At 51.8% G+C, this 24,968-nt stretch overlaps 1 protein-coding gene across 2 annotated transcripts; it reads left to right on the top strand.

Moving 5' to 3' along the window:
- Positions 1-71: 71 nt before the first annotated feature.
- On the top strand, positions 72-24,523 carry cad (carbamoyl-phosphate synthetase 2, aspartate transcarbamylase, and dihydroorotase). Of its 2 annotated transcripts, XM_064340219.1 has the most exons (44): positions 72-534; positions 2,024-2,163; positions 2,467-2,596; positions 2,821-2,963; positions 3,418-3,559; positions 4,011-4,182; positions 5,047-5,232; positions 5,734-5,843; positions 5,969-6,111; positions 6,224-6,355; positions 6,568-6,801; positions 7,404-7,625; positions 7,868-8,056; positions 8,409-8,533; positions 9,018-9,151; positions 9,480-9,592; positions 9,911-10,161; positions 10,795-11,041; positions 11,304-11,402; positions 11,517-11,741; positions 12,047-12,229; positions 12,318-12,536; positions 12,856-13,023; positions 13,154-13,336; positions 13,456-13,560; positions 13,672-13,914; positions 14,391-14,472; positions 14,562-14,728; positions 15,163-15,327; positions 15,428-15,559; positions 15,953-16,154; positions 16,750-16,940; positions 17,296-17,436; positions 17,637-17,732; positions 17,851-17,989; positions 18,987-19,031; positions 19,407-19,561; positions 19,718-19,792; positions 20,831-21,043; positions 21,596-21,721; positions 21,839-21,994; positions 22,366-22,467; positions 23,281-23,375; positions 23,650-24,523. In XM_064340219.1, the coding sequence occupies exons 1-44, from the start codon at positions 441-443 to the stop codon at positions 23,747-23,749; spliced, it is 6,714 nt and encodes a 2,237-aa protein (XP_064196289.1). In that variant the 5' UTR covers positions 72-440; the 3' UTR covers positions 23,750-24,523. The 2 variants fall into 2 exon arrangements, with proteins under 2 accessions (XP_064196289.1, XP_064196290.1); XM_064340220.1 differs by lacking the exon at positions 18,987-19,031.
- Positions 24,524-24,968: the final 445 nt, after the last annotated feature.

The raw sequence follows: 24,968 nt of genomic DNA, 5'->3' as shown, positions 1-24,968 counted from the left end.
CTTCCCCTACGTGCGTACGCCGTGCTCACGTTCTATGTAACCACCGTGCAAGTGCCAGTCAAGTTCCACACTGCTGTGGCTGCCCAGCGAAGCAGTGTGGACTTGGTCTTATCCTCAATTCCAAAACTTTCGCATTAAATTGAAGTCGTTACTTGGATCACGTCTCGGTTTTGTTAATTTTACAGCATCACACAAAAACATATATTTTTTCCTTTCGTTTCGACCCCGTCTGACGAGGGGATTGTTAGCTTGAACAACACGCGCAGCCAGATCAGAACGTCCTGTACGGCGTGCTTTTCACGTGTCGCTACCTAGCTAGCTTCAACTCCGGCGCAAGGATTTGGCTAGTTAGGTCGCCAGCCGATTTAAATTTCCCAGGAGAAGAACTAAGTAGTCTGTTATATTAAATCCGTTAATAATATTCAGTCTAGCCTGCAAAGATGACAGTTGAAATGGCATCTCTGGTGTTAGAAGACGGGACGACCTTTAAAGGCCGGGTTTTTGGGGCTGTTGCATCCGTCTCCGGTGAAGTCGGTAAGTGGGTTTATTAAGACCGTGAATGTTGGCGGGAATAAGGAGCTGCCTCTGTACTAAAACTCAGTTCCGTCGTGTATATTAATTATATCAGCGGGTTCGTAGGTTTCACTAATTTATGTTGCAAACTATGTAGTGTGTTTTGCTTTTTCTGTAAAATGGCAATGAGATGCGTGTGTGACTCACTGGAAGGGGTCTCCTCCCGCTGAACATCCACATTACAAAATCGAGCTCTTTCACTTTTTTGAAGAACTGGTTGGATGAGTTGAGCCTTCACGAACTCTGTCGTGGCGCTCTTCTGGATGGATTTACTGATTCTAATCAATGGTATCGGTTTGCTGTGAGTGTCTTTCGCGACTTTCTCCTCCATTGTCTGCATTTTGAGCTGCTGACATGCACCGTCAATTTCATGAGCATGCCATGCACCTCGTGCAGCTCAGACTGTATGGTCCACCCAGTGAATTGCCACCAACAGAGTTTGAAGTCGTTGGTTCCAAACTTTTTAACAGACCCCTTAGTGCAAAGGAGATCTGGGGGTTCACAGTGAAAGGGGGTGTGAAAGTTTGTTCCATTGAAGACAATTTTGGCGCTCATGTCAAATGAATCTTTGTCATTTGACATATTGTTTGCAATAATATGACCAATACAAACAGCGTATTTCTAATTTTCTGAATACATATCTGATACAGATCCCACGTAGACTATACGATGTACCGTTTTAGCCATATGTCAATGCACTGATAGCCACTGCATGGCAGACTGTATAAAGATTCTAACGGCTGAATATTTTTACGATCCTTAGCCTGAGGCTGGAAATTATAGAGCTTAGCTCTATGTCCCCAGAAGCGCGGAAATCATGTCTGATCATTTTGTCTTAGCTTTCCCTTTATGGTACCGTGCAATGCTTGTAAACCATCCTAGTCATGGTAGCGTCTTCAGAGTTCACACAATCTTAGGTTCAGCGTAAGTGGCACTTTGGATTGGATTCCCAGAATAAGATAACACCAGTGTTGAATGCCAATGCAGACAGTTTCCGGGAAGCGTGACATCAGGAGTGTATTTAGGATGTGAATAAACCGTTTGCAGCTAAATCCCATTCCACCTCACGAGATGGAGACTGGCACATGACTTAATACCGAAGGTTTTGAATGAACTCAAGACCGTGGGGGCATAATACCTGAAAATGCTGATCCAAGCAGAGATGTTAGTGTGCACACAAGTAAAGGGCTGCAGTGTACGATGATGGTTAGTGAACCGGGGTTGCGGCTGAGCTTGTAGGAACAATTTTAAGGTAGGATGCTGCTCTTGTACGTTGAACAAGGTACTCGACCTGAATTGCTTCAGTTTTGAAGTCCAGCTAAATAAAAGGATTCTGTGTAAAATCTAAGCTGTGTTAATTGCAACTGAGTTCTAGAACGCTGATTTAAAATTTTGAAGAATTTTTTTTTTTTTTTTCCAAAAAAATCACCAACAATCTCCCTTTCTTCAGTGTTCCAAACTGGCATGGTGGGCTATCCAGAGGCCTTGACAGACCCTTCCTACAAGTCCCAGATCCTCACCCTAACCTACCCGCTGGTGGGGAACTATGGGATACCCAAGGATGAGGAAGGAGAGTTTGGCCTCAGCAAGGTTTGTGGAGTGGGGCACCTGTAAAATCTGCAATACACGACTTGAAGCGATTGGATGTACTGATTGGCATAAATGGAAGCACTGATTGTAAATTTTTCTTTTTTCACTTAATTTCCATATAAACAATGTATGCATTTACTTAAAAAAAATTAAAAAAAACTAAAATAAGTTTTCCATGTGCGTTATTTTGTTTTCAGTTGTGCCTAAAAGTTTGTATGATTTAACGCAGCTAACCTTGCATTGTTTTCTCTGTGAAATAAAACCAATGGCTGTTTATTTTTTGCATGCGTTTTTTTGCCGTAGTGGTTTGAGTCTTCTAGAATCCATGCCGCTGCCCTCATTGTGGGGGAGGTCTCCCAGAACCCCAGCCACTGGAGCTCAAACAAGTCCCTGGACCAGTGGCTCAAAGAGCAGGGCATTCCTGGACTAGAGGGTGTGTCTCCCACGGCTGTATGAAATGGCGGGGTTGGGTGACAAGTTGTGACAAGTTCAAATTGAATACTAAAAACTTGAAATTTGGGCTTAAACGAACAACGGCGCCTGTGTTTGTGCTTGTGTTGCCAAGCAGTAATCACGCTGGAGGTTTTCTGATCTGCTGGATAAACGCAGCTTTGAAACTGAATCAGTTTTTCTTTTTTTTTTCCGTGTGTGGTCTAGGGATAGACACCCGCTGCTTGACTAAAAAGATCCGTGAGAAGGGAACCATGCTGGGCAAGCTGGTGGTGGAGGGGACGCCCGCGGAGAGCGTTCCGTTCGACAACCCCGACGAGAGGAACCTGGTCAGAGAGGTTTCTATGAAGGTAAAGCAGTGCCTTAATCACCCACAGAAAATCCAGTCACAGTGTCTGGAGCACTAAGCAGTCCGTATGCTGCAGTTCCAGAAATACTGAAGCAGTCCATATACTGGATTTACAGAAGTACCAAGCAGTCCATATACAGCAGTTACAGAAGTACTAAGCAGTCCATATACTGGATTTACAGAAGTAATACGCAGTCCATATACAGCAGTTACAGATGTACTAAGCAGTCCATATACAGCAGTTACAGAAACACTAAGAAATCTATATACTGCAGCTGCAGGCATGTGCAAAAAATGTAACAAAAAAAATATGCGTGCAGCTTTTCTGATTCTGTCAACACCTTGCAAATCCTTTTCTTATTTGACGTGTCTTCCGATTATAACAAAAAAAAAAAAAGAAACAAAAACCTTTGCTGACAGTTTCGTTTCCTGGCTTGTGCCTCTGCCACGCTCAGGAGCCCCGGGTGTTCAACCCCAGCGGGACGGTCAGGATCGCGGCTGTGGACTGCGGCATCAAATACAACCAGATCCGCTGCCTGTGCCAGAGAGGGGCCCGCGTCACCGTGGTGCCCTGGGACCACCCGCTGGACAGCACCGGTCAGTCGCGCCCGGAGCCGTGCTTCAGGGAACGACCGCATTATTTATTTATTTATGTATTTATTTAGCATTTGGTAGCCGTTCTACAAAAATGGTATGATTGGGAGATCTTACATTTGCGCTGACTGTACTCTAAGGAGCCAATACCGGTTTAGTATTTATGTATTTTATGAATTAATTTAGAATTTTGCTATCTGTTCTACAAAATAGTATGATGGGATTTATTGCGCTTCTTGCGCTCACTGACTGTATTCTAAGAAGCCAGTACCAGTGTAGTATTTGGACGGTATGCTGTGCACTCTGATCCGATGTCACCGTTAGTGTGAGTAGCAGTGGCTGTCTGGTCGCGTGCCGCGACACTGTCTCCCTATCTGGCTGCGTACATAAGCCTGTCAGCGCTGTGGATCTGTGGGAATGACCCCTGACCTCTTGCGCCCCCTGACGCCCGCAGACTTTGACGGGCTGTTCATCAGCAACGGGCCCGGGGATCCGCAGTTCTGCAAGGAGACCATCGAGAACCTCCGGAGGGTGGTGTGCGTGGACGACCCCAAGCCCGTCTTCGGCATCTGCCTCGGCCACCAGCTGCTCTCCCTCGTCATTGGAGCGAAGACCTACAAGATGAAGTGAGTTCACACCTCTGCCCACAGAGCTGCGGGGCCACTGGTGGAAATGTGTTGATGCTCAGAAGCGTTTATTTAAAGTGAAAGGAAATGACCCGCCCTGGTATTTGTATCACCCATGAATCAGAGGTGAACAGGTTTGTTTTCTGTCTGGGGAAAGTACAGCACACCGCGTTCGCTCAAGGCTGGAACTTGAAGGCTGTTGCGGTTGTGGTGGAATAATATTTAGCAGAGTTTGTATGTAGCAAGGCGTCGGTGGTACAAAAACAGTCTGGTTATCCCCGCAGAAGTGAATTTCCGTCTGTGTGCCACCCGTCCCATTGTAGCCTGTGGAGTTTGGGCCTCCCTCAGTGGAACTTCCTCCGCATTAAAGAGCAATGGTGACCTATGTGGGTGAAGAGCCTGCTCTCGCCATCCTGTTCCCTTATTCACTGTGCTAACACCCCCGTGATGCCCCTGGGCGTGGCACAGAGCCAGCCCTGGTGATTGGATGTTAAAAAACTCTTCATCCTTTTCACTTCCCAAGTGAAATGTTGCTTTTTTTGCTGACCTCAGCACGTTGCCGGGTTAGATACCGGGAGGGGGAGACGGCCCGGCCCGGCTTGTTTTGGGGAGACTTCTGGGAGCGCCGCTTTGTTAGCTTTCGTTCAAGGGCAGACGATGCGCGCGGCCTCCTCCTGTCCCTGCGGAATTCCTGTCTACGCGGCTGTGTGGCCAGCCGTCGAGTGGTTCACCGGGTTCAGCTAAAAGGGCTCCCCGCAGGAAGAGGCCGGGCCAGTTCAGCCTTGTGTGTGAAAGAGTGGGGGGGGAGTGACACGTGCGCGGCCACCCGAGCGTGACCCCGAACGCGTTCTGCCGCGCCCTCAGGTACGGGAACCGCGGGCACAACCAGCCGTGCGTCCACAAGGGCACGGACCGCTGCTTCATCACCTCCCAGAACCACGGCTTCGCGGTGGACCCGCGCACCCTCCCCGCCGACTGGGACGTGCTCTTCACCAACGCCAACGACCAGACCAGCGAGGGCATCGTGCACGACACCAAGCCCCTCTTCAGGTAGGGCGCCCCCCGCCGGATGGGAGTGATTCAGGGCACTTACTGGGGTTTTTAACCCCCCTTACTGCTTCTGTTTGAGGTTTGAGTTCCCACACTGAAAGTTCTCCGAGTTAGAAATAATATGGAATTGAGAACTACTGGGAAGTAGTGGAGCTGCTTTGTCTTTTTCTCAATTATTATTGGTTGTGTGTATTTCGTGGGCTTTTTTTATTGTTTGCCGATTCGGGATAAAGTTAAACCTACACGAAGTGAAATACCGCTAGCTGTTGTCAAATCAAGCCAGCTCTCTCCCTGTGCCAAAGAGCTTCGACGTTTATTGAAATGTGGCAGCAGCGCAAGTCACGAGGAGTGTGTTGCACAGAATTCCAACCCTTGCCACAACTGCCCCCCCCCCCACTTCAAACAGACAGGAATTTCACTGCCACAAGCAAATTCTTGACCTGTGTGATACGCTGTAATAGGTTTGATAATAACCCCACTTTTTTTGCATGACTTCCATAGTGTCCAGTTTCATCCAGAGCACATGGCAGGGCCCACAGACCTGGTCAGTCTTTTCGATGTATTTCTGGACACTGTTCGAGACTTCAAGGAGGGAAAGAGGGGCAAACCAGGTCAGATATTATATTAAACTAAAAAACTTAATTCTTCACTGTAGAAACCTGTTTTGGAAGTGCTGGTTACCATACAGTGCAGTTCCTTTTCTAATTCAATTTATGGGTGCCTCCTATTTACACAGTGAAAGAAAGACTGACGGAACATCTGGCCTACCCTGGAGCACCCAAACCAGACGAGCTCATTCGCCCCAGGAAGGTTCTGATCCTGGGGTCGGGGGGGCTGTCCATTGGGCAGGCTGGGGAGTTTGACTACTCCGGGTCCCAGGTGAGTACCGCCCAGCGCAGGTCTTTGAGAACACCACAGTCTCCAAAGGCCTTAATGACAGAGAATGTTCTGGAAACGTGAAAGGCTCTCCTCACAAACCGTCTCCCTCCAGGCTATAAAAGCCCTGAAGGAGGAGAATGTCCAGACGGTCCTCATAAACCCGAACATCGCCACGGTGCAGACCTCCAAGGGCCTGGCGGACAAGGTCTACTTCCTTCCTCTCACCTCGGAGTACGTCACACAGGTGAGCGAAATATGGAGTGCTGCCTCAGGAGAACTTCTCCCCCTCTTTAGTTGACTTAGAGTGACCTCTGGATAGTACTTGGCAAGTGAGAGCACTCTATTGGACAGTTATTAAGACAGGGAGTTGACGGGCATGTTGAGAATACAGCCATTGGTGACCCAAGTCTGTGAGGTCATCATATTGACTCATGGGTTCTGAATTGATCTCTCCAGGTGATTAAAAATGAGCGCCCGGATGGGGTCCTCCTCACCTTCGGGGGGCAGACCGCCCTGAACTGCGGGGTGGAGCTGACCAAGCGCGGGGTGCTGGAGAAGTACAATGTGCGCGTTCTGGGCACGCCGGTGGCCTCCATAGAGATGACGGAGGACAGGAAGATCTTCGTGGAGAAGATGGAGGAGATCAACGAGCACGTGGCGCCCAGCGAGGCCGCGCTGTCCGTGGAGCAGGTGAGGAGCCGAGATTCTCAAACAGGAACCGCCTTCCCCTCAGGCACTCAGACAGGAAGTGATGTTGTAGTGTCGTGGTTAGGGAACTGGGCCTGTAACTCAGATGTTGCTGGTTCAGTTCCTAGTTTAGCCAGTGCTGGCTCACCCTTGAGAGACGGTACTTCATTCATACTGGTTTGGTGATACTAAGCCTCAGACATGGGAAATTATTTTTCATGAAAGTAAGGGGTGTAAGTCACTCTGGGTCAAGGCATCTGCTAAGTAAATTATTTAATCCTCATAAATACTCAGATCATAATCTTAAGTCTATGAATCTCTCACAGCAAAATCTGCTTATTATTGTCAGCCCCCTTTACACATTGTGGCCTAATAGTAATAACATAGGCATATGGAACAATTGCTATGGCTGTTGAAGCAAGTATTTATTTAATTGAGAGCCAAAGATGATAAATAAAATGTTTAGATGTGCTAATACAGGTTTCTCATTGAGGTGTTGAGGGAGGCTGAGCTGTATCATTGTGTGCTGGGAATCCCAGTGTTATCACCTTCCCGTTCGCTCTGAGCTGGTCCCTGCGTTCTGATTGGCTGTTTCCCCCCCCCAGGCGGTGGCGGCGGCGGAGAGGCTGGGGTACCCCGTGCTGGTGCGCTCGGCCTTCGCTCTGGGAGGCCTGGGCTCGGGGTTCGCCAACGGCAAGGAGGAGCTGGTCGCCCTGGTAACGCAGGCCTTCGCCCACACGTCCCAGGTCCTCGTCGACAAGTCCCTCAAGGGCTGGAAGGAGATCGAGTACGAGGTGGTCAGGGACGCCTACGACAACTGCGTGACGGTACGCGTGGCCTTCTCTCAAACCTGAACCGCTTCCCCGAACTTCTTCCACCATACTGCCCTCTCCAGCTGTGGAGGTATCCACAATGTGATGCTGTTTGCTTTGCCTCCCCTATAAATTCTGCTCCTGTCTGTAAGGCATTGAGAGCTGTCAGAATAGAACTAACTAAAAAAAGCTCATAGTCGCTGTAGCCATGGTTACTGTATCACGGCTGCAACCCTGGCTTTGTGTGTTTGCTGTAGGTGTGTAACATGGAGAACATAGACCCCCTGGGGATACACACCGGCGAGTCCATCGTGGTGGCGCCCAGCCAGACGCTCAACGACTACGAGTACAACATGCTGAGGAACACCGCCATCAAGGTGATACGGCACCTGGGCATCGTGGGCGAGTGCAACATCCAGTACGCCCTCAACCCGGAGTCCGAGCAGGTAACGCTCTGGTGCCCTCTGTACCTGGGGGAGTAATCTGAGATCATATTTTAAGTTTTGTTTGAGTATTAACTTCTAATTTAATACTTGATGCATCGTAAGGTCAGTTGAACACATTCTCAAGTGTAGTTGATTGTGCTGACAGTACAGCTGATTCTAGCGATTCTTTTTACACTGTTAGCGTCTTACTGCACATAAATCGTCCGTTTGTTAGCACGTTTGGTATTAGTGACCCATTTGAATGCACCCCTGTGCCGGTGGTCAGGGACCCTGTGCGCCCCAGACCACCATGGATAAGCGTGCCTGTCAGGCAAATGTGTTCTAATGCTGTGGTCCACATCTTGTGCCCCAGTATTACATCATCGAGGTGAACGCGCGCCTGTCCCGGAGCTCAGCGCTGGCCAGCAAGGCCACGGGCTACCCTCTGGCGTACGTGGCAGCCAAGCTGGGCCTGGGCATCCCCCTGCCCGTCCTCAAGTGAGTCCTGGATAAAGTCCGCTTTGCACATCACAATGGGAAATAAACACGACCCTGCTAGTCGCTAAGCAGCTGCTCTACAGTGCTGTCTTCCTGAAATCCGATATCTGACCAGCTATTTGAGAAACTCCTTGGATTGTTTTTCTTTTTCAGTAGGCAGGTTTGTCCAGGACTTATTTCTTATTGTTATAAGTTTGCACAGCTGGATATTTATTCAAGCTAAAAATGTCATTAACTCTTTAAGGTGTAAGGTCACAACTATGTGATTAGAATGTTCAGAACTTTCTATCATTTAACATTCTAATTCTGATGTAACCGTGACCTAGAATGTTGAAAAAACTGTCCAAAACCTTTGTCAAAGGTTTAAGTAGCTTGCTCAGTGGGACCTGAGCCCTGCAGGCTTCTGACTTTATGCTACAACCCCCCACAATTGTGTGTGTGTATGCAGCAGGGATGGGCCATCATTTCCTTATGTTCATTTCAGAAACTCCGTCACAAACTCCACAACGGCCAATTTCGAGCCCAGTCTGGACTACTGTGTGGTGAAGGTCCCGCGCTGGGACCTCAGCAAGTTTCTCCGGGTCAGCACCAAGATCGGCAGCTCCATGAAGAGTGTGGGTAAGGGAAACAAAAATACTACATTAGTAGGTGAGGCCTGGGGCAGGATATGTCATCCTGGGGCGCGTCATAAGGTCAGTATTACTGGGCGATCCACAGGAGATGGACACTATGGTTTTTGTCCCACTTGGGATACAATGGGCCCACCTGGGTTCCTCTGCTTAGCACTGCATTAGGAATAAATGTGTGAAGAGATGACAAAAGGTTTAAAAAGGGAAAAAGAATGGAGAATTCTAGCACCAGACAGACTTGGGGTGACTGTCTGTTCGTGGGTGGTCCTCCTCCACTGAGGAGCTGAAATGACTCACTGCTGGGCGTGCCTCTCCAGGGGAGGTGATGGCCATCGGCCGCAGCTTCGAGGAGGCCTTCCAGAAAGCTCTGAGGATGGTGGACGAGAACTGCGTGGGCTTCGACCACACCATTAAACCCGTGTCCGACCAGGTCAGTTCACAGCTGCCTAGCGTAGCTTTTGTTCATACTCTGTGTTCACTGTCTATTGGAAAGCAACGCCCAATGCATTAGTTTGACCTAGATGCCTATTTTTGGCCTAAAGAATTGAAATAAGATTGAAGCAAAGCTAAATAATAATGTTATTTGCTCAGCACCATTCACACTGCACATTGCAGCACAAAAGGTAAATAATAATACACTATTATGCACCATTTAAACTGTACATTACACCCCAGAGTGCTTTGCAAGTTCACACAAGAAACAGCCGTTTCGTCGGGGTCTGACGCTGAAGACTTCCGTCCGTTCCAGGAGCTGCAGACGCCGACGGACAAGCGCATCTTCGTGCTGGCGTCCGCCCTGCGCGCGGGCTACTCGGTGGACCGCCTGTACGAGCTGACCAAGATCGACCGCTGGTTCCTGCACAAGATGAAGAACATCGCCGACCACGAGCACCTGCTGGAGGCGTACGGGCAGGGCGAGGGCGCCATGCCGGCCGAGGTGCTGCGCACGGCCAAGCGGCTGGGCTTCAGCGACAAGCAGATCGCCCAGGCCGTGCAGAGGTAGGCCGCCCTGCGGGGGGGGGGACCCTGGGGCTTCCCCACTGGAGAACAGCAGAGAGTTTAGGCCAGCGTTCAGTACACTATGGGTCTGGAGCCAAAATGGGCCCCAGGAGTGCATGAGGAGGGTTGCAGGATGAATCCGTAGTTCACTGGGCTATGCTAGTGCATGTATTTAACGGGTCCCTGAGTGGTACTAAATTTATCATTTGGGTCCTGATTAAAAAAGCATTTCTAATTTGAGCCGGTGAACCAGTGAATAGCTCTCTTGTCCCAAGAGACTTATAGACTTGCAGATATATACTTTTTTCTTTTTTTTTCTTTTACACACGTACAAGTGTCTATCTGTATCTTTTCGATTTATTTATTTATATAGCTGTGTGTTTTACTGAAGCATTTCAGGTTGTTTACTTTGCTCAGGGGTTTCAATGGCTGTGCCCCACCTGGGAATCAAGCCTGCAACCTCTTAAAATCTTAAAACCCCTGTAACAATTATGATTATAATGTATTATAATTTTATTATTATAAAACTACTGCTCAGAAGTGCTGAGAACTTGAATCGGCTGATGTAACTGGCCGTATGGCTGTAGATTTGTGACCCTTGTTCGTGCGTGCGCCCCCCCCTCCCCCCTGCAGCACGGAGCTGGCCGTGAGGAAGCTGCGTCAGGACTGGAAGATCCTGCCAGTGGTGAAGCAGATCGACACGGTGGCAGCCGAGTGGCCGGCCCACACCAACTACCTGTACCTGACGTACAACGGCACGGAGAACGACGTGGCCTTCGGCGAGCCCCACGTCATGGTCATCGGCTCGGGCGTGTACCGCATCGGCAGCAGCGTGGAGTTCGACTGGTGCGCCGTCGGCTGCATCATGGAGCTGCGCAAGGTCTGGACCTTGGGGGGGGGATGGGGCGGTGGTTTGTGTAGAGGGGGATTGTGGGAAATGTTGTTTTTAAAACTGGATTGTATATGTTGTCACATTGTGGAATGATCGTGGGTATACCAGTTTCTGGTCACTGCGACTCAGTGAAAGCCAATGAAGCGCTGCATGACTCTTTCATATGGGGGTGGTGGTTTATGTAAGTTGAGGGATTCTGGGAAATGTAGTTTTTTGTGAAAGTTAATGAAGCATTGCACACCTCTTTTAGATGGGCTACAAAACCATCATGGTGAACTACAACCCAGAGACCGTCAGCACGGATTACGACATGTGCGACCGCCTCTACTTCGATGAGATCTCCTTCGAGGTAAAGCAGCACCCCCTGGTTAAAGGCACCCGGTGTGGGGGGGGTCGGTGACTCTGGGCAGCGTCACTGACGATTAGGGGGAACGTCTCCTCTTCCTCCTCCTCTTCCTCCCAGGTGGTGATGGACATCTACGAGGTGGAGAACCCGGAGGGCGTGATCCTGTCCATGGGCGGCCAGCTGCCCAACAACATCGCCATGTCCCTGCACAGGCAGCAGTGCAGGATCCTGGGAACGCTGCCCGAGTTCATCGACTCGGCCGAGAACAGGTTCAAGTTCTCCCGGATGCTGGACACCATCGGCATCAGCCAGCCCCTGTGGAAGGAGCTCGCAGACACCGAGGTGCGGCCCTTTGCTGACCGAAGCAGAGCACTGCATCTGCGGATATGGCATATCATATTGTGAAATTCTGCACATAAATGAGAGAATAATAATAATAATAATAATAGAATATGTGTAATAATAAAGTGCAAATTAGTCATATTTGTGTAGTGACTGCAAGGTGAATCAAGTCAAAGAGTATTTCATGGTTGATGGGTAGATTTGTACCTTATCCTGGCCAGACCCGTGCTACCGCTACACGTGAGGCTCATGGACGTTCACTCCCGCCTGTGACCATCTGTCTTTCACCTGTGCCCTCCCCCCAGTCCGCCAAGCTGTTCTGCGACACGGTGGGCTACCCCTGCCTGGTGCGGCCCTCGTACGTGCTGAGCGGGGCGGCCATGAACGTGGCGTACACGGACAGCGACCTGGAGATGTTCCTGAGCAGCGCCGTGGCCGTGTCCAAGGAGCACCCCGTCGTCATCTCCAAGTTCATCCAGGAGGCCAAGGTGAGTTTCCGGAACATTCTCTCCCCCCCCCCCATTCTTCTACACGGCCTCTTTGCGCTAACAACCACCCATGCCCGTGTCGCCGCAGGAGATTGACGTGGACGCGGTGGCGTGCGACGGGGTGGTCATCGCCATGGCGATCTCGGAGCACGTGGAGAACGCGGGGGTGCACTCCGGGGACGCCACCCTGGTCACGCCGGCCCAGGACATCAACCAGAAGACCATGGAGCGCATCAAGGTGATCGTGCACGCCATCGGACAGGAGCTCCAGGTCACCGGGCCCTTCAACCTGCAGCTCATCGCCAAGGTGAGCACCCGGATCTGGAGCCCACCGCCCCAGCAGCACCGAGCCAGGAGCTTCGGTGTACTGGAAGGGCTGATTTTGTCTGAGCCAGTGACATACACGAGCTTGGGCAGGGATTAAATGGTGTAATTACATTTTGTTACGACTGTGATTCTGACTTTAAAAGCAGTGAAGTACAACAATTCTGTTCATGTTGCCTTTTACAAGAAAGCTCAACGTGGTGGTAAATGACAGGTGTTAATGCAGCTTGACTCTCTGTGTTCAGGGGTTTTACCTGCCTGTGTGCAGCTCTAAATGCAGTGTGCGCTTGCTCCATTGACAGGACGACCAGCTGAAAGTGATCGAGTGCAACGTCCGAGTGTCTCGGTCCTTCCCCTTCGTCTCCAAGACGCTGGGGGTCGATCTCGTCGCCCTGGCGACCCAAGTCATCATGGGAGAGGAGGTGGAGCCCGTAGGGGTCATGAGAGGGACGGGGATCGTGGGAGTCAAGGTAACGAACAACCGCGGCGCTCCATTAAAGAAAGCGCCCCCTGCATGCTCAGCTGTGTAACTGTCCCTTACGGTAACCAGCAGCACCATGTATGGAAGTCTCATTGTGACATCACGACGTGTCACCGCAGGTGCCTCAGTTCTCCTTCTCGCGGCTGGCCGGCGCAGACGTGGTGCTCGGCGTGGAGATGACCAGCACCGGCGAGGTGGCCTGCTTCGGCGAGAACCGGTACGAGGCCTACCTGAAGGCCATGCTCAGCACGGGCTTCAAGATCCCCAAGAAGAACATCCTTCTGTCCATCGGCAGTTACAAGGTACATGGAGCACCTCTCTTTGGGTCCCCCAGGGTCTTCTGTAGGGCAGTGAATCTCCAAAAACTATCGTTGTCAGGAATAATTGATCACATTTAAACCCTTTTTATTTTTTCCTCCAGAATAAGAGCGAGCTGTTGCCCACGGTGCAGGCCCTGGAGAGCCTGGGCTACAACCTGTACGCCAGCTTGGGCACGGCCGACTACTACACTGAGCACGGGGTCAAGGTACGTTAGCGAGGCCGTGCAGCTCGCCCCGCCCCGCCCCGCCCCACCCCCTGTCCCCTCGGGCGCCCCCGCGCCTGACCGGTCTCCATGCCCCCCCTCCCCACCGCGCAGGTGATGGCCGTGGACTGGCCCTTCGAGGAGGAGAGCGACTGCCCCAACAAGGAGAAGCAGAGGAACATCATGGACTACCTGGAGGAGAACCACTTCGACATGGTCATCAACCTGTCCATGAGGAACTCGGGCGGGCGCCGCCTCTCCTCCTTCGTAACCAAGGGATACCGCACGCGCCGCATGGCCATCGACTACTCCGTGCCGCTCATCATTGACATCAAGTGCACCAAGCTCTTTGTGCAGGTAAGGGGGTGGGGTGGTCTGCTTTCTCTCACCTTCACTGGCTTATTGCAGATGCTCTTCTCCAGAACAGCTTCCAGCTCCAGGGCTTCTGTGACAGTTCAGACTGGGCATTCCTAGTGCTGTAGGGCCTCTGTATTTGCAGGTAGTTAGCTAGCTGATTAGCTCACTTAGCTTGATTGGCTGTATACACCAACACTGGTTCACAGTTGCACATTAAATATTTGTAGGGACACAGTGTTCAGTTGTCAGTCATGTTTCTATAATGTCTGATCACACACATGATTGGCTAATTGGATTACAATGTTGGGACTGATACGCCCTCTTTGCCCACCCCTGCTGTAGCCACTACACCAGGTTTCTTATTTTCCGCCCTGTCCCTGTTGTCTGGCTGTGTTACTGAGGCACTGAGTTATGATGGTGTAATGGAGGATTGCTGGGATTACAGAGTGTGTGCTGTGTGTGTGTCGCGCTTGCAGGCGCTGCGGCAGATCGGAGACGCGCCGCCGGTGAAGACTCACGTGGACTGCATGACCTCGCAGAAGATCGTCCGCCTGCCAGGTCAGACTCCGCCCCCTCCGCAGCGGCCACGCCCACCCCTCGCGGCAGAAAGACTCCCGAGCGCCTCACCCCCTCTGTTCTCTCCGCAGGGCTGATCGACGTGCACGTGCACCTGCGCGAGCCTGGCGCCGCCCACAAGGAGGACTTCGCCTCGGGCACGGCCGCCGCCCTGGCGGGCGGGGTCACCATGGTGTGCGCCATGCCCAACACCGCCCCCGCCGTCGCCGACCCCAGCTCGCTCGCCACGGCCCAAAAGGTAAAGCTAACTGTGTTAGCGGTTTCACTCGGTACTGTACTGACACCGAACAGCCCATCACAGACACCCAGACCCCACCTTCACCCCCAAACGTGTTTGCTGATGGCTGAAACGTAACCCTGCTGGACTGGTTCTGCAGAGACAAAGGTTTCACTGCCTTTTTTTGCCTGATTGCTAACCATATCGTATTGGATATTGATGATGATTGACAGCTGTCACAATCTTGATTTACAGATTTCTACTTGCTACGTTCACTTTTTCGTACATTACAGTAAATGTTTCACATGACGGTATCGTTTTTAAATAGACATCGCCCAGCCCTAGTTAACAGTATAGTGAACTGCACTAATGGATCAGTTATGTGTTCAGTAAGGAGGAACTTGTGCACGGTGTTTTGGTGGAACGGCTGCAGTGATTCTCTTCCCTTCGCTCAGCTGGCCAAGGCGGGGTGCCGCTGCGACTACGCCCTCTTCGTGGGAGCCGCCTCGGACAACGCCGCCATCCTGCCTCCGATCGCCAGCTCGGCGGTCGGGCTGAAGATGTACCTGAACGACACGTACACCACGCTGAAGATGGACAACATCACCGTCTGGATGGAGGTGCGCTTGTTGCTGAGAGACGTCTCCGTCGGGGGGGGCAGAGTCACGTTGGCTCCCGCCGCTGGTCTGACTCGCGCTCCCTTCTGTGTTCCCCCCGCAGCACTTTGAGAAGTGGCCCAAGCACCTGCCGATCGCGGCGCACGCCGAGCGGCAGACGGTGGCGGCCATCTTGATGGTGGCGCAGCTCTACCAGAGGCCTGTGCACATCTGCCACGTTGCCAGGAAGGAAGAGGTAGGGCAAGCACGCGGCTGGTTTTGCACAAACCTGCTGAACCTGTAGAAGTGTAGGTTTTTTGGGATGTTTTTCCCCAAAATTCTCAAATTGTTCCATTATTTTTCATTTCTAGTAGTGATGGTTAAATCAGCATTAGAATGTTCAGTTGAAGAACATTTCAGTCACATATTGTGATCTTGCACCTTAAAGGGTTAAAAAGGGCATGATTGGGCTAGAAGGCACCGCCCGTAAGGCGTATGCAGATTAATGTGCCGTTTCATAACCAGTCAGAGAGCTCGGTTTATTCTGGGTTTGTGAGGTTTGAATGTTGCTGGCTGGCCCGTTGTAAGTGAAGGGGAGTGAGGTGTTACGCTGTTCGGCTGTGCGTGACCTCGTTCCTCCTCCCTCCAGATCCTGATCATTCGCGCCGCCAAGCAGAGGGGCGTCCAGGTGACCTGTGAGGTGGCCCCGCACCACCTCTTCCTGTGCGAGGAGAACGTGCCCGCCATCGGGACGGGCAGGGCCCGGGTCTGCCCCGCGCTGGGCACCCGCGAGGACATGGAGGCGCTCTGGGAGAACCTGGACATCATCGACTGCTTCGCCACCGACCACGGTGAGCCCTGCGCTTCCAGCAGCCTCCTCTTCCTCAGCTTCGCTCCCTCCTCTTCCTCAGCTTCACTTCCTCCTCAACTTCACTCCCTCCTCAGTTTTTACTCTCAGCTCCTCAGCTTCAATCTCACCTCCTCAGTGTCACACAGCTCCTCAGATTCACTCTCACTTCCTCAGCTTCACTCCCTCCTCCTCAGCTTCTCCTCAGTTTTACTCTCACCTCCTCAGCTTCAATCTCACCTCCTCAGTGTCACACACCTCCTCAGATTCACTCACTTCCTCAGCTTCACTCCCTCCTCCTCAGCTTCTCCTCAGTTTCACTCCCTCCTCCTCAGCTTCACTCTCACCTCCTCAGCTTCACTCCCTCCTCAGTTTCACTCCCTGCTCCTCAGCTTCACTCTCTCCTCCTCAGCCTCCTCTTAGTGTATAATATGTCCAGGATACGATTAAGTTCTGTATGTTGGGAAGTTGAATATGGGTGAGAACTGGAATAGGTGCGGTGCAGACTGACAGGAGAACACAGTTTGTAGTGTGAGCTGGGAGCGTTCAGTGCTGCAGGGTCTGTGCTGAGCTGCTGTGGTTTGTGTGCGTGTGCGCAGCGCCTCACGCGGTTGAGGAGAAGGACTCGGAGAAGCCGCCGCCCGGCTACCCCGGGCTGGAGACCATGCTGCCGCTGCTGCTCACCGCCGTCAGCGAGGGCAGGCTCACCGTGGACGACATCGTGCAGCGGCTCTACGACAACCCGCGCAAGATCTTCTCCCTGCCCGCCCAGGAGGACACCTTCATCGAGGTACACCTTCACACAGCGCCGCTGCACTGCTGTAACACACTGGAGCACCTCAGGAAACGTTACTGAACACAATGTCTCTCTCTCTCTCTCTCTCTAACCTTTCTCCCTTTCTGTCTCCTCTCTCTATCTCTTTCTCCCTCTCTTCTCTAACCTCTCTCACTTTCTCTAACGTCTTTCTCTCTTGCTAACCCTTTCTCTCTCTCTAACCTCTCTCTCTCTCTCCCCCTCGCACCTTTCTCTGTCTAACGTCTTTCTCTCTTGCTAACCCTTTCTCTCTCTCTAACCTCTATCTCTCTCTCTCTCTCTCTCTCTAACCTCTCTCTCTCTCTCTCCCCCCCCCCCTCCCTCCTACCAGGTGGACCTGGAGCAGGAGTGGACCATCCCCAAGCACATGCAGTTCACCAAGTCCAAGTGGACGCCCTTTGAGGGCATGAAGGTGAAGGGCAAAGTCCGCAGGGTGGTCCTCAGAGGGGAGGTGGCCTACATTGACGGACAGGTGAGCTCAGGCCTACGTTACCCAGTGGTAGTAGAGTGGCAGAATATCTCAGTGGATCAGTGTAATTTAAGCAGTCAGCCAGATGCTCTTATCCAGAGCTAAATCCTCTGTTTCTTTGCCGTTTGGAGTGTGTGAGTGACAGGGTGAGGGAGGGGCACTTTGTGTGGTTAACCTGCTGTTTCCGTTCTCCTGATCCCCAGGTTCTGGTGCCACCCGGCTACGGCGAAGACGTCAAGACCTGGCCCGCCGCCGCGCCAGCCAAGGTGCCCCCTGAACTAATCAAAGAGGCTGTCCAGGTACCCCGCTCTTCCCACAATGCATTGCTCGCGCTGCACATGCTAACGGTTGCTGTGAAGTGTGATTGACGTGTGGGGCCGGATTCTGAGTGTGTTTGTGCGTGTGTGTGTGTGGCAGACCCCAGAGCGCCACCGTCAGGCCGCTGTAGGCGAGACGCTGCGGGCCCGGACCTCCAGCCCCCGCCGGTCGGCCGGAGACAGCCGCTTCATCCTCCCGCCCCGCATTCACCGGGCGTCCGACCCCGGCCTGCCCCCAGGTAAGAGCCCGACCCCGCCCCGGCGTCACCCGTGCCCCGAAATGCCACTGTCTGCCCGGCAGTGTTCTAACTGAGGACTACTTCCTGTTCACGGGAGAGAAAAAAAATCAGTTACATTACCTTGCTTTTGTCGTTTTTTAAATTCTGTTTGTTTCTAAAAAAATCTGCTTCCCATTTCGGTGTGAACTGAATTGAATTTCCCCGTGGGAAAGCTCCTCGGTTGGAACACGCTGCTGCTCTGTGATTGGCTAACCCCAGCGGAAGCGCCCGGGCTGGTGCTCTTCCTCAGGGGTGAAAGCTGCGCTGTGTGACGCGCGCGTGCCTCCTGGTGTCGGAGCGGCTCAAAGAGCAGTGTGTGCGATTTATCTGCAGGCTCTGTGAGACCCACCTTTACGGCTTTGCGGTCCAAACGAGGCACCGGTAACGTTTAGCCTTCGACCGTACCCGAACCAATACTGTGATCAAGCACGCGTGGGAAATCGAACGATTCGAGAAACGGCATGAATTGATTCACAAAATTACGTCTGAAGACGTCAAATCTTGACGATACAATCAATTTACTTTAAAGGTGTTGCCATGGTACCGTCCAGGTAAATTTGTGACACCTTGACGAGGCTTCGTTTATCTGGAGGACTGACATCCAATCAGCTGTCGCTTTATAATTATCACACTTTTTGATTTTGGGGAAATAAAATGGTGTGAAGTTGAATATGATGTCACTGCTGTGCTGCAATTAACAGTTATGTTGTTTTTTGCAGATTTCTTGATTCTCAGACTTCTTGCGTACAATGAAAAATTTATGCCACTCTTGAAAGCAGTGAATGTGTCATCGTCAGATTTGTATGGATGTCAGAATTAGAAGGGTAGCTCCATCTGTGGGCACGTGTATTACATGTAAACAGTAATACTTTTGACCCAAGTTTTACTGTAAAAAAAGTTTTATTTTATATTAACCTTCTCTATCCTTGTCTAATTTTGCCCAATAATTGTGAATCAGCTGAAGACTCGAGAGAGGTATCGATAAGAGGATCATTCGATTCAGGTTTGAAGTTTGTTTGTAGCTCAGTGCCTTTCCCGCCTCAGCTTCGCTGCATTGCTTGAGAATAGTCAACTCTTTCTCATCCTCGGATGCTGCCGTCAGAACATACTGCTTTTTTCCCCTCTGTCTGTTCAAAATGCAGGACGGTTTGAATTTTTTTTAAAAAGCCGTTCAGTTTTTCCTGCAGTTCTTTCCTGGCTTGCTTTCTTGTTCTGTTCATTTTAAAAAAAAGCTTTTGATTGTGCTCTCGCGACGGACTCTATCAATCAGCCGAAAAAAAGAACATTGTGATTGGCCCTCTCCTGTAATGGCCCTGGGGATTTAGCACGATTGCGTGAATTTAACTCTTTGATTTTTTTTTGACGTGCGTCTCTCCAGACATGGACACCTTCGGTCACCCCCCTCCGCTGGCCCGGATCCTGTCCCCCCAGACGGGGGCGACCCAGAGCCTGTCCCACCTGCAGACCTCCCCCATGCTGCACCCCCTGGTGGGCCAGCACGTGCTCTCGGTCCGCCAGTTCAGCAAGGATCAGGTGAGCGTGCGTCGGGCCCTCTGTCCGCCGCCACCGCGTTTGACGCCGCTAGCGTGCTAACGTGCTGCTAGCGTGCTAACGTGCCGCTAGCGTGCTAACGTGCTGCTAGCGTGCTAACCCTCCACTCATTTCCCCTTTTCCGTGTTCTCCCCTCAGCTGTCGCACTTGTTCAACGTGGCCCACCACCTGCGCATGATGGTGCAGAAAGAGAGGAGCTTGGACATTCTGAAGGTAGGAGGCCTCGCACGTTTAAATCTGTTTTTTATTCTGCGGGGCTTGACGCATTTTTACGGCTTGTTTGTGTTGCCGTTTCCGTCGGCTGAACGTTTTTGCGGCCCTCGCCTAACTCCGGTGACGTGCAGGCGGAAAAATGACATCACTGCTCTCGGTTCTGCCCGCCGCTCTAAAAACCGTGATTGACTGACGCGCTCAAAGTTTCCGCGGCGGAAGCGATGTCGCCGTCTATTAGACGCACAGAGAGCATCGCCGTATAAATCGCAGGCGCACCCGCCATCGCCGCCCCGAAGCTGGCGTATCTTTACATAAAAATCTGCTTTACAGCGCCGCGGAGCTCCTGAGTCATTAGGCCCCGAACGCGGTGGCGGAGGGCGATTGATTGGCGGTCTGTTTCTCTGATGTCGAACCCCGTGTGCAAAATGGGGCCCGATCCGCCGCGAGGCCTCAGGTGCGGCGTAAACGAAGACGCCAGGCTGAAATACGACCCAGCATTCCCCCTGCTCTTCTCAGCAGTCCTAAACTTAAAAGGTTATCTGTGGGCACCATTTGTGTAGGCGAGCAGTCTTCTACTCCTGAATGGCTCGTGAGTCGAATGCCAGAAAGCAGCCCCTTTACCGTAATGGATAGAGTTTTATTGGTCTCTGAGCAGCAGTAACATTCATCGCTTGCCACCATTTTGTCTGATTGGTCCCATTACGGTTGGTGTTTAATTGGTACAAAAAAACGAGAAGTATCTGAAATACTGCTGTACCAGGGAAGATTACCCCTGATGCCGAGCTACTGTGTAAGGATGTGGGCTGCACAACCTATGGTTTGAGGGGGCTGTTTCTATGAAGTCCTGCTTTGTGTGAGATTACAGATAATGTGATTAGAATGTTCTTAACTGTACATTCGAATGCTGATGTAACAATCACTACTGGTAATTGAAAGCAACAGAGTTCTAGAATTTTGAAAAAACCTACTGGTCAGTGGGGTCAGGTGGGCTCAGACGGAGGCGGAGTTTGTAACCCGTGGGCGTGTCTTGTCGCACAGGGCAAAGTGATGGCGTCCATGTTCTACGAGGTGAGCACGCGCACCAGCAGCTCGTTCGCGGCGGCCATGCAGCGCCTGGGCGGGTCCGTGGTGCACTTCTGCGAGGCCACCTCCTCCAGCCAGAAGGGGGAGTCGGTGGCCGACTCGGTCCAGACCATGAGCGGCTACGCCGACGTGCTGGTGCTGCGCCACCCGCTCCCGGGGGCCGTGGAGGTGAGGGGAGGGGGCCGGGACGAGGGACAAAAAACCCCAAAAAGACCCTAATGCTGTACGACTGAAAAAACAAGGTCTAGCCTTATTTTAGATCTGTTTCAATTGTAAAAAAAGAAAAAAGAAAAGATGTCAGAGTGCTATAGAGTAGGTTGTTCATATCTTACTTAATATGATTCCAAGTGTAGGCAGCAGAAGACAGGATATTTCCCTTAGATAAAAACAAATTTTACTTACTTTCCAAAGCTTCAAGGTGCTGCGGAGGAAGGAGAATTAGACATTTAACCTTAAGGTGTAAGATCAGAAATGTGAGATTAGTCTGTTCTTAACTGAACATTCTAACGCTGATGTAGCAATCGCTACTGGTAACGGAAAGAAATGGAGTTCTAGGAGACTGACTTAGAATTTTGAAGAAAAAAAAAAAATTCCTAAAAGCCTACGTTTCAAACTGTCAAGTCCATGTATATTTTGAAACCACAAACAGAAATGGAAACGGCGTTCAGTACTAAACAGCCCACTGTGTTGAGTCAGATTTGGTTGCCCCTCCTTCCTCAGACCGCTTCTAAGCACTGCCGGAAGCCAGTGATCAACGCGGGGGACGGGGTGGGGGAGCACCCCACTCAGGCCCTGCTGGACATCTTCACCATCCGGGAGGAGCTGGGAACGGTCAACGGCATGACAGTAAGCCCTTACCGGGGACCCGCACCATACCGCACCACGCCGGTGATTCTGAAAACACGCCCCCCCCCCGTGCCTGACCCCCCCCGCTCACGGCGGTCTCTCCTCCCCTCCCCTCAGATCACGATGGTGGGGGACCTGAAGCACGGCCGCACCGTGCACTCCCTGGCCCGCCTGCTCACCCAGTACAGGATCAGCCTGCGCTACGTGGCCCCCAGGAACCTGCACATGCCGCCCGAGATCATCGACTTCGTGGCCTCCAGGGGGATCAAGCAGGTGAGCGCCGGCTCCGCCTGGGGCCCCCCGAGCGCACAGGCCTGACCTGGGTGAGACGGAACACGGGAACATCCTGGTCATCTCGAGCTTCTTCACTAGGATTGACACTGTCTGCAAAAATGACCGGCCTAGACAGGCTGAATGGCCCGTTCCCATTAACAAACATGTCTCGCGTTTGTGCTACCTGGCCATTCACTCTGTAATAACTGTTGTTCATCGATCCTTAATAAGGGTCTTTAAGCTCAAACTCAGTCACCCCAGAAGATATCCTCCTCCCTTTGGTTACATTTGATTCCCAAGACCCAAAGTGATTTAGACAGCACGTAATCATCTCTCCCGCTCTTCCTGCTCGTGCTCCTGTCTCCCATCAGGAAGAGTTTGGCAGCATTGAGGAGGCCCTTCCAGACACCGACGTCCTGTACATGACCCGGATCCAGAAGGAGAGGTTTGCCTCCGAGGAGGAGTACAATGCGGTGAGGAGGGTTTTTACCTGGAGGGCGGCGTGAGGAGCGAGCGTGGGGGTGGGAGAGAGCGAGCGTGGAGGGTGGGAGAGAGCGAGGGGGTGGGAGGGTGGGAGAGAGCGAGCGTGGGAGGGTGGAGAGGCGGCGTGGGAGGTGGGAGAGAGCGAGCGTGGAGGGTGGGAGAGAGCGAGCGTGGGAGGGTGGGAGAGAGCGAGCGTGGGAGGGTGGGAGAGAGCGAGCGTAGGAGGGTGGGAGAGAGCGAGCGTGGGAGGGTGGGAGGGTGGGAGAGAGCGAGCGTGGGAGGGTGGGGAGAGGAGCGTGGAGGGTGGAGAGAGCGAGCGTGGGAGGGTGGGAGAGAGCGGCGTGGAGGGTGGGAGAGAGCGGCGTGGAGGGTGGGGAGAGCGAGCGTGGGAGGTGGGAGAGAGCGAGCGTGGAGGGTGGGAGAGAGCGGCGTGGGAGGGTGGGAGAGGCGAGCGTGGGAGGTGGGAGAGAGCGAGCGTGGGAGGGTGGGAGAGAGCGCGTGGGAGGGTGGGAGAGAGCGAGCGTGGTGAGAGAGGACGTGAGGGTGAGAGAGCGTAGCGAGACGTGGAAGAGCGAGCTAGGAGGGTGGGAGAAGCAGCGTGGGAGGGTGGAGGAGAGGCAGCGTGAGGAGGTGGGAGAGAGCGAGCGTAGGACGGAAGAGGAGGGTGGGAGAGAGCGAGCGTGGGAGGGTGGGAGAGAGGGAGGGTGGGGGCGTGACTCTTCCAGTGAGGGGTTTGATGGACAGTGCTGAGGGCGTTTTTCCTGACATCAGCGGTAAGCGTCTCTCTGTTATTTCCCCCCCAGTGCTTCGGCCAGTTCATTTTGACCCCCCACATCATGACGGGGGCCAAGCGCAAAATGGTGGTCATGCACCCTCTCCCGAGGGTCAACGAGATCAGGTAAGCAAGCTCTCAGTCTCTAGTCTACAGTACATAAAATATTCATCATGAACGATGAGAACGGCGCTCGAGTGCTGGAACCCGGTTCCACGCGCATCCTCAAGTGAACGGTTACACTGACAGCAGCGTGACGTATCGATCGTGTAATTGGTTTTGAATGTGGCGGATGTTAAGCGGAGCGATTTGTGGCGCGTTGAGACGAGCGCTTAATACGCGCTCTTATTGTGACGTGCTGTCTGAGGCGTGGCGCCGGGGACCTGTGTCTGTTTTGCAGCGCGGAGGTGGACACGGATCCGCGCGCGGCCTACTTCCGACAGGCGGAGAACGGCATGTACATCCGCATGGCGCTCCTGGCCACCGTGCTGGGTCGCTGAGCTGGGTTAGGGGAACGACCGTGCGTACCCCACTCCAGCCGCTCGCTGACCGAAGGGACCAAGAAGACCCGCCGGGCCAGAGACTCCCCCCCCCCCCGGGTTCTTGGCGAGGCTCAACCTCTTAATTTTCTTAGCTTCGGAAATGATTACACTGAAGTGGCATAATTAAATCAGACACCCTCGTTGTCACCCCCCTGGTGATTCTGTAGCATATATTTACGGTACGTACCCTTGCACTATTCTGGTGATGCACTACCTTGCCAGCAATGAGGACTGTCCATTAACAGTTCAAATCAATCCCATACTCTGAACCATTTTTCAACATGGCTGCTATCCTGTGTTATGTTGTTGGTGGAACAAAGTGTTAAATGGGTGGAGATTAAATAAGAATGCGTGTTGTTCTTTCATATGACTGTGTATTCAGTTTTGCTATGTGTACCCTGATGGGGTTTGTGTTAAAGGGTCTGTTTCCTTTGAGACTGTGAAGAAGTGCGGCACCCTCTCCTGTGAATATGCGTTCCATTAAATGGGTCTGTGCCAGGCTCCTGTTGATTGAATTAATGTAAAATGTGATGCTTACTCTCCATGTTAGAGATGGCCAAAAGGGAAGTAGGCTTGCCCATATTTTCTGATGTGAATTGAGGCGAAGCACATAATCCTATTTGTTACATGGTTATGAGTACAGCGATCACGGGGTAAGAAAAATAGTCAATCTGATGATCTTGGGACATTTGACATTTTTTAATATTTAATAAAAGACATTCTTTCACAAAATATTGTAATCGTTTCAATTATTTTCTGTACCTTTATATCCCCACTGAAGAAACCACGTTTTCCAGAGTCATCTTAAAAAAATTTAAAAGTCCAAAAAGAGTAATGATGATCTAATCTTTCAGAAAAGTGTTCTAAATAGGGGAGAGAATAAAATGTATTGCGAGAAGATACAGGAAGTATTTTGCAGACATTGGTCCTGTTCAGCTATAAAATGCTCACTGGGCTATCATTGTAATTGGATTATTTTTGAAAGAACCATTTTATTTTAATCTGGATGTTTTACAGCATTTATATGAAGTTTAAGGCAGATTCCAGGTCTGTGGATTCTATGCATTACTATGACTCGGTTAAGAAACGATGCTACCGAATGTATTACTCGAAATACCACGGTGGGGTTGGAAAAACTATAATGTACCAACTGGCGCTGCACCTGTTAATAGCCATA

Source organism: Anguilla rostrata, chromosome 6 (assembly GCF_018555375.3).
Source record: "Anguilla rostrata isolate EN2019 chromosome 6, ASM1855537v3, whole genome shotgun sequence".
In the NCBI taxonomy this organism is placed as follows: domain Eukaryota; kingdom Metazoa; phylum Chordata; class Actinopteri; order Anguilliformes; family Anguillidae; genus Anguilla; species Anguilla rostrata.
This window is presented reverse-complemented; position numbering and strand designations above follow the sequence as displayed.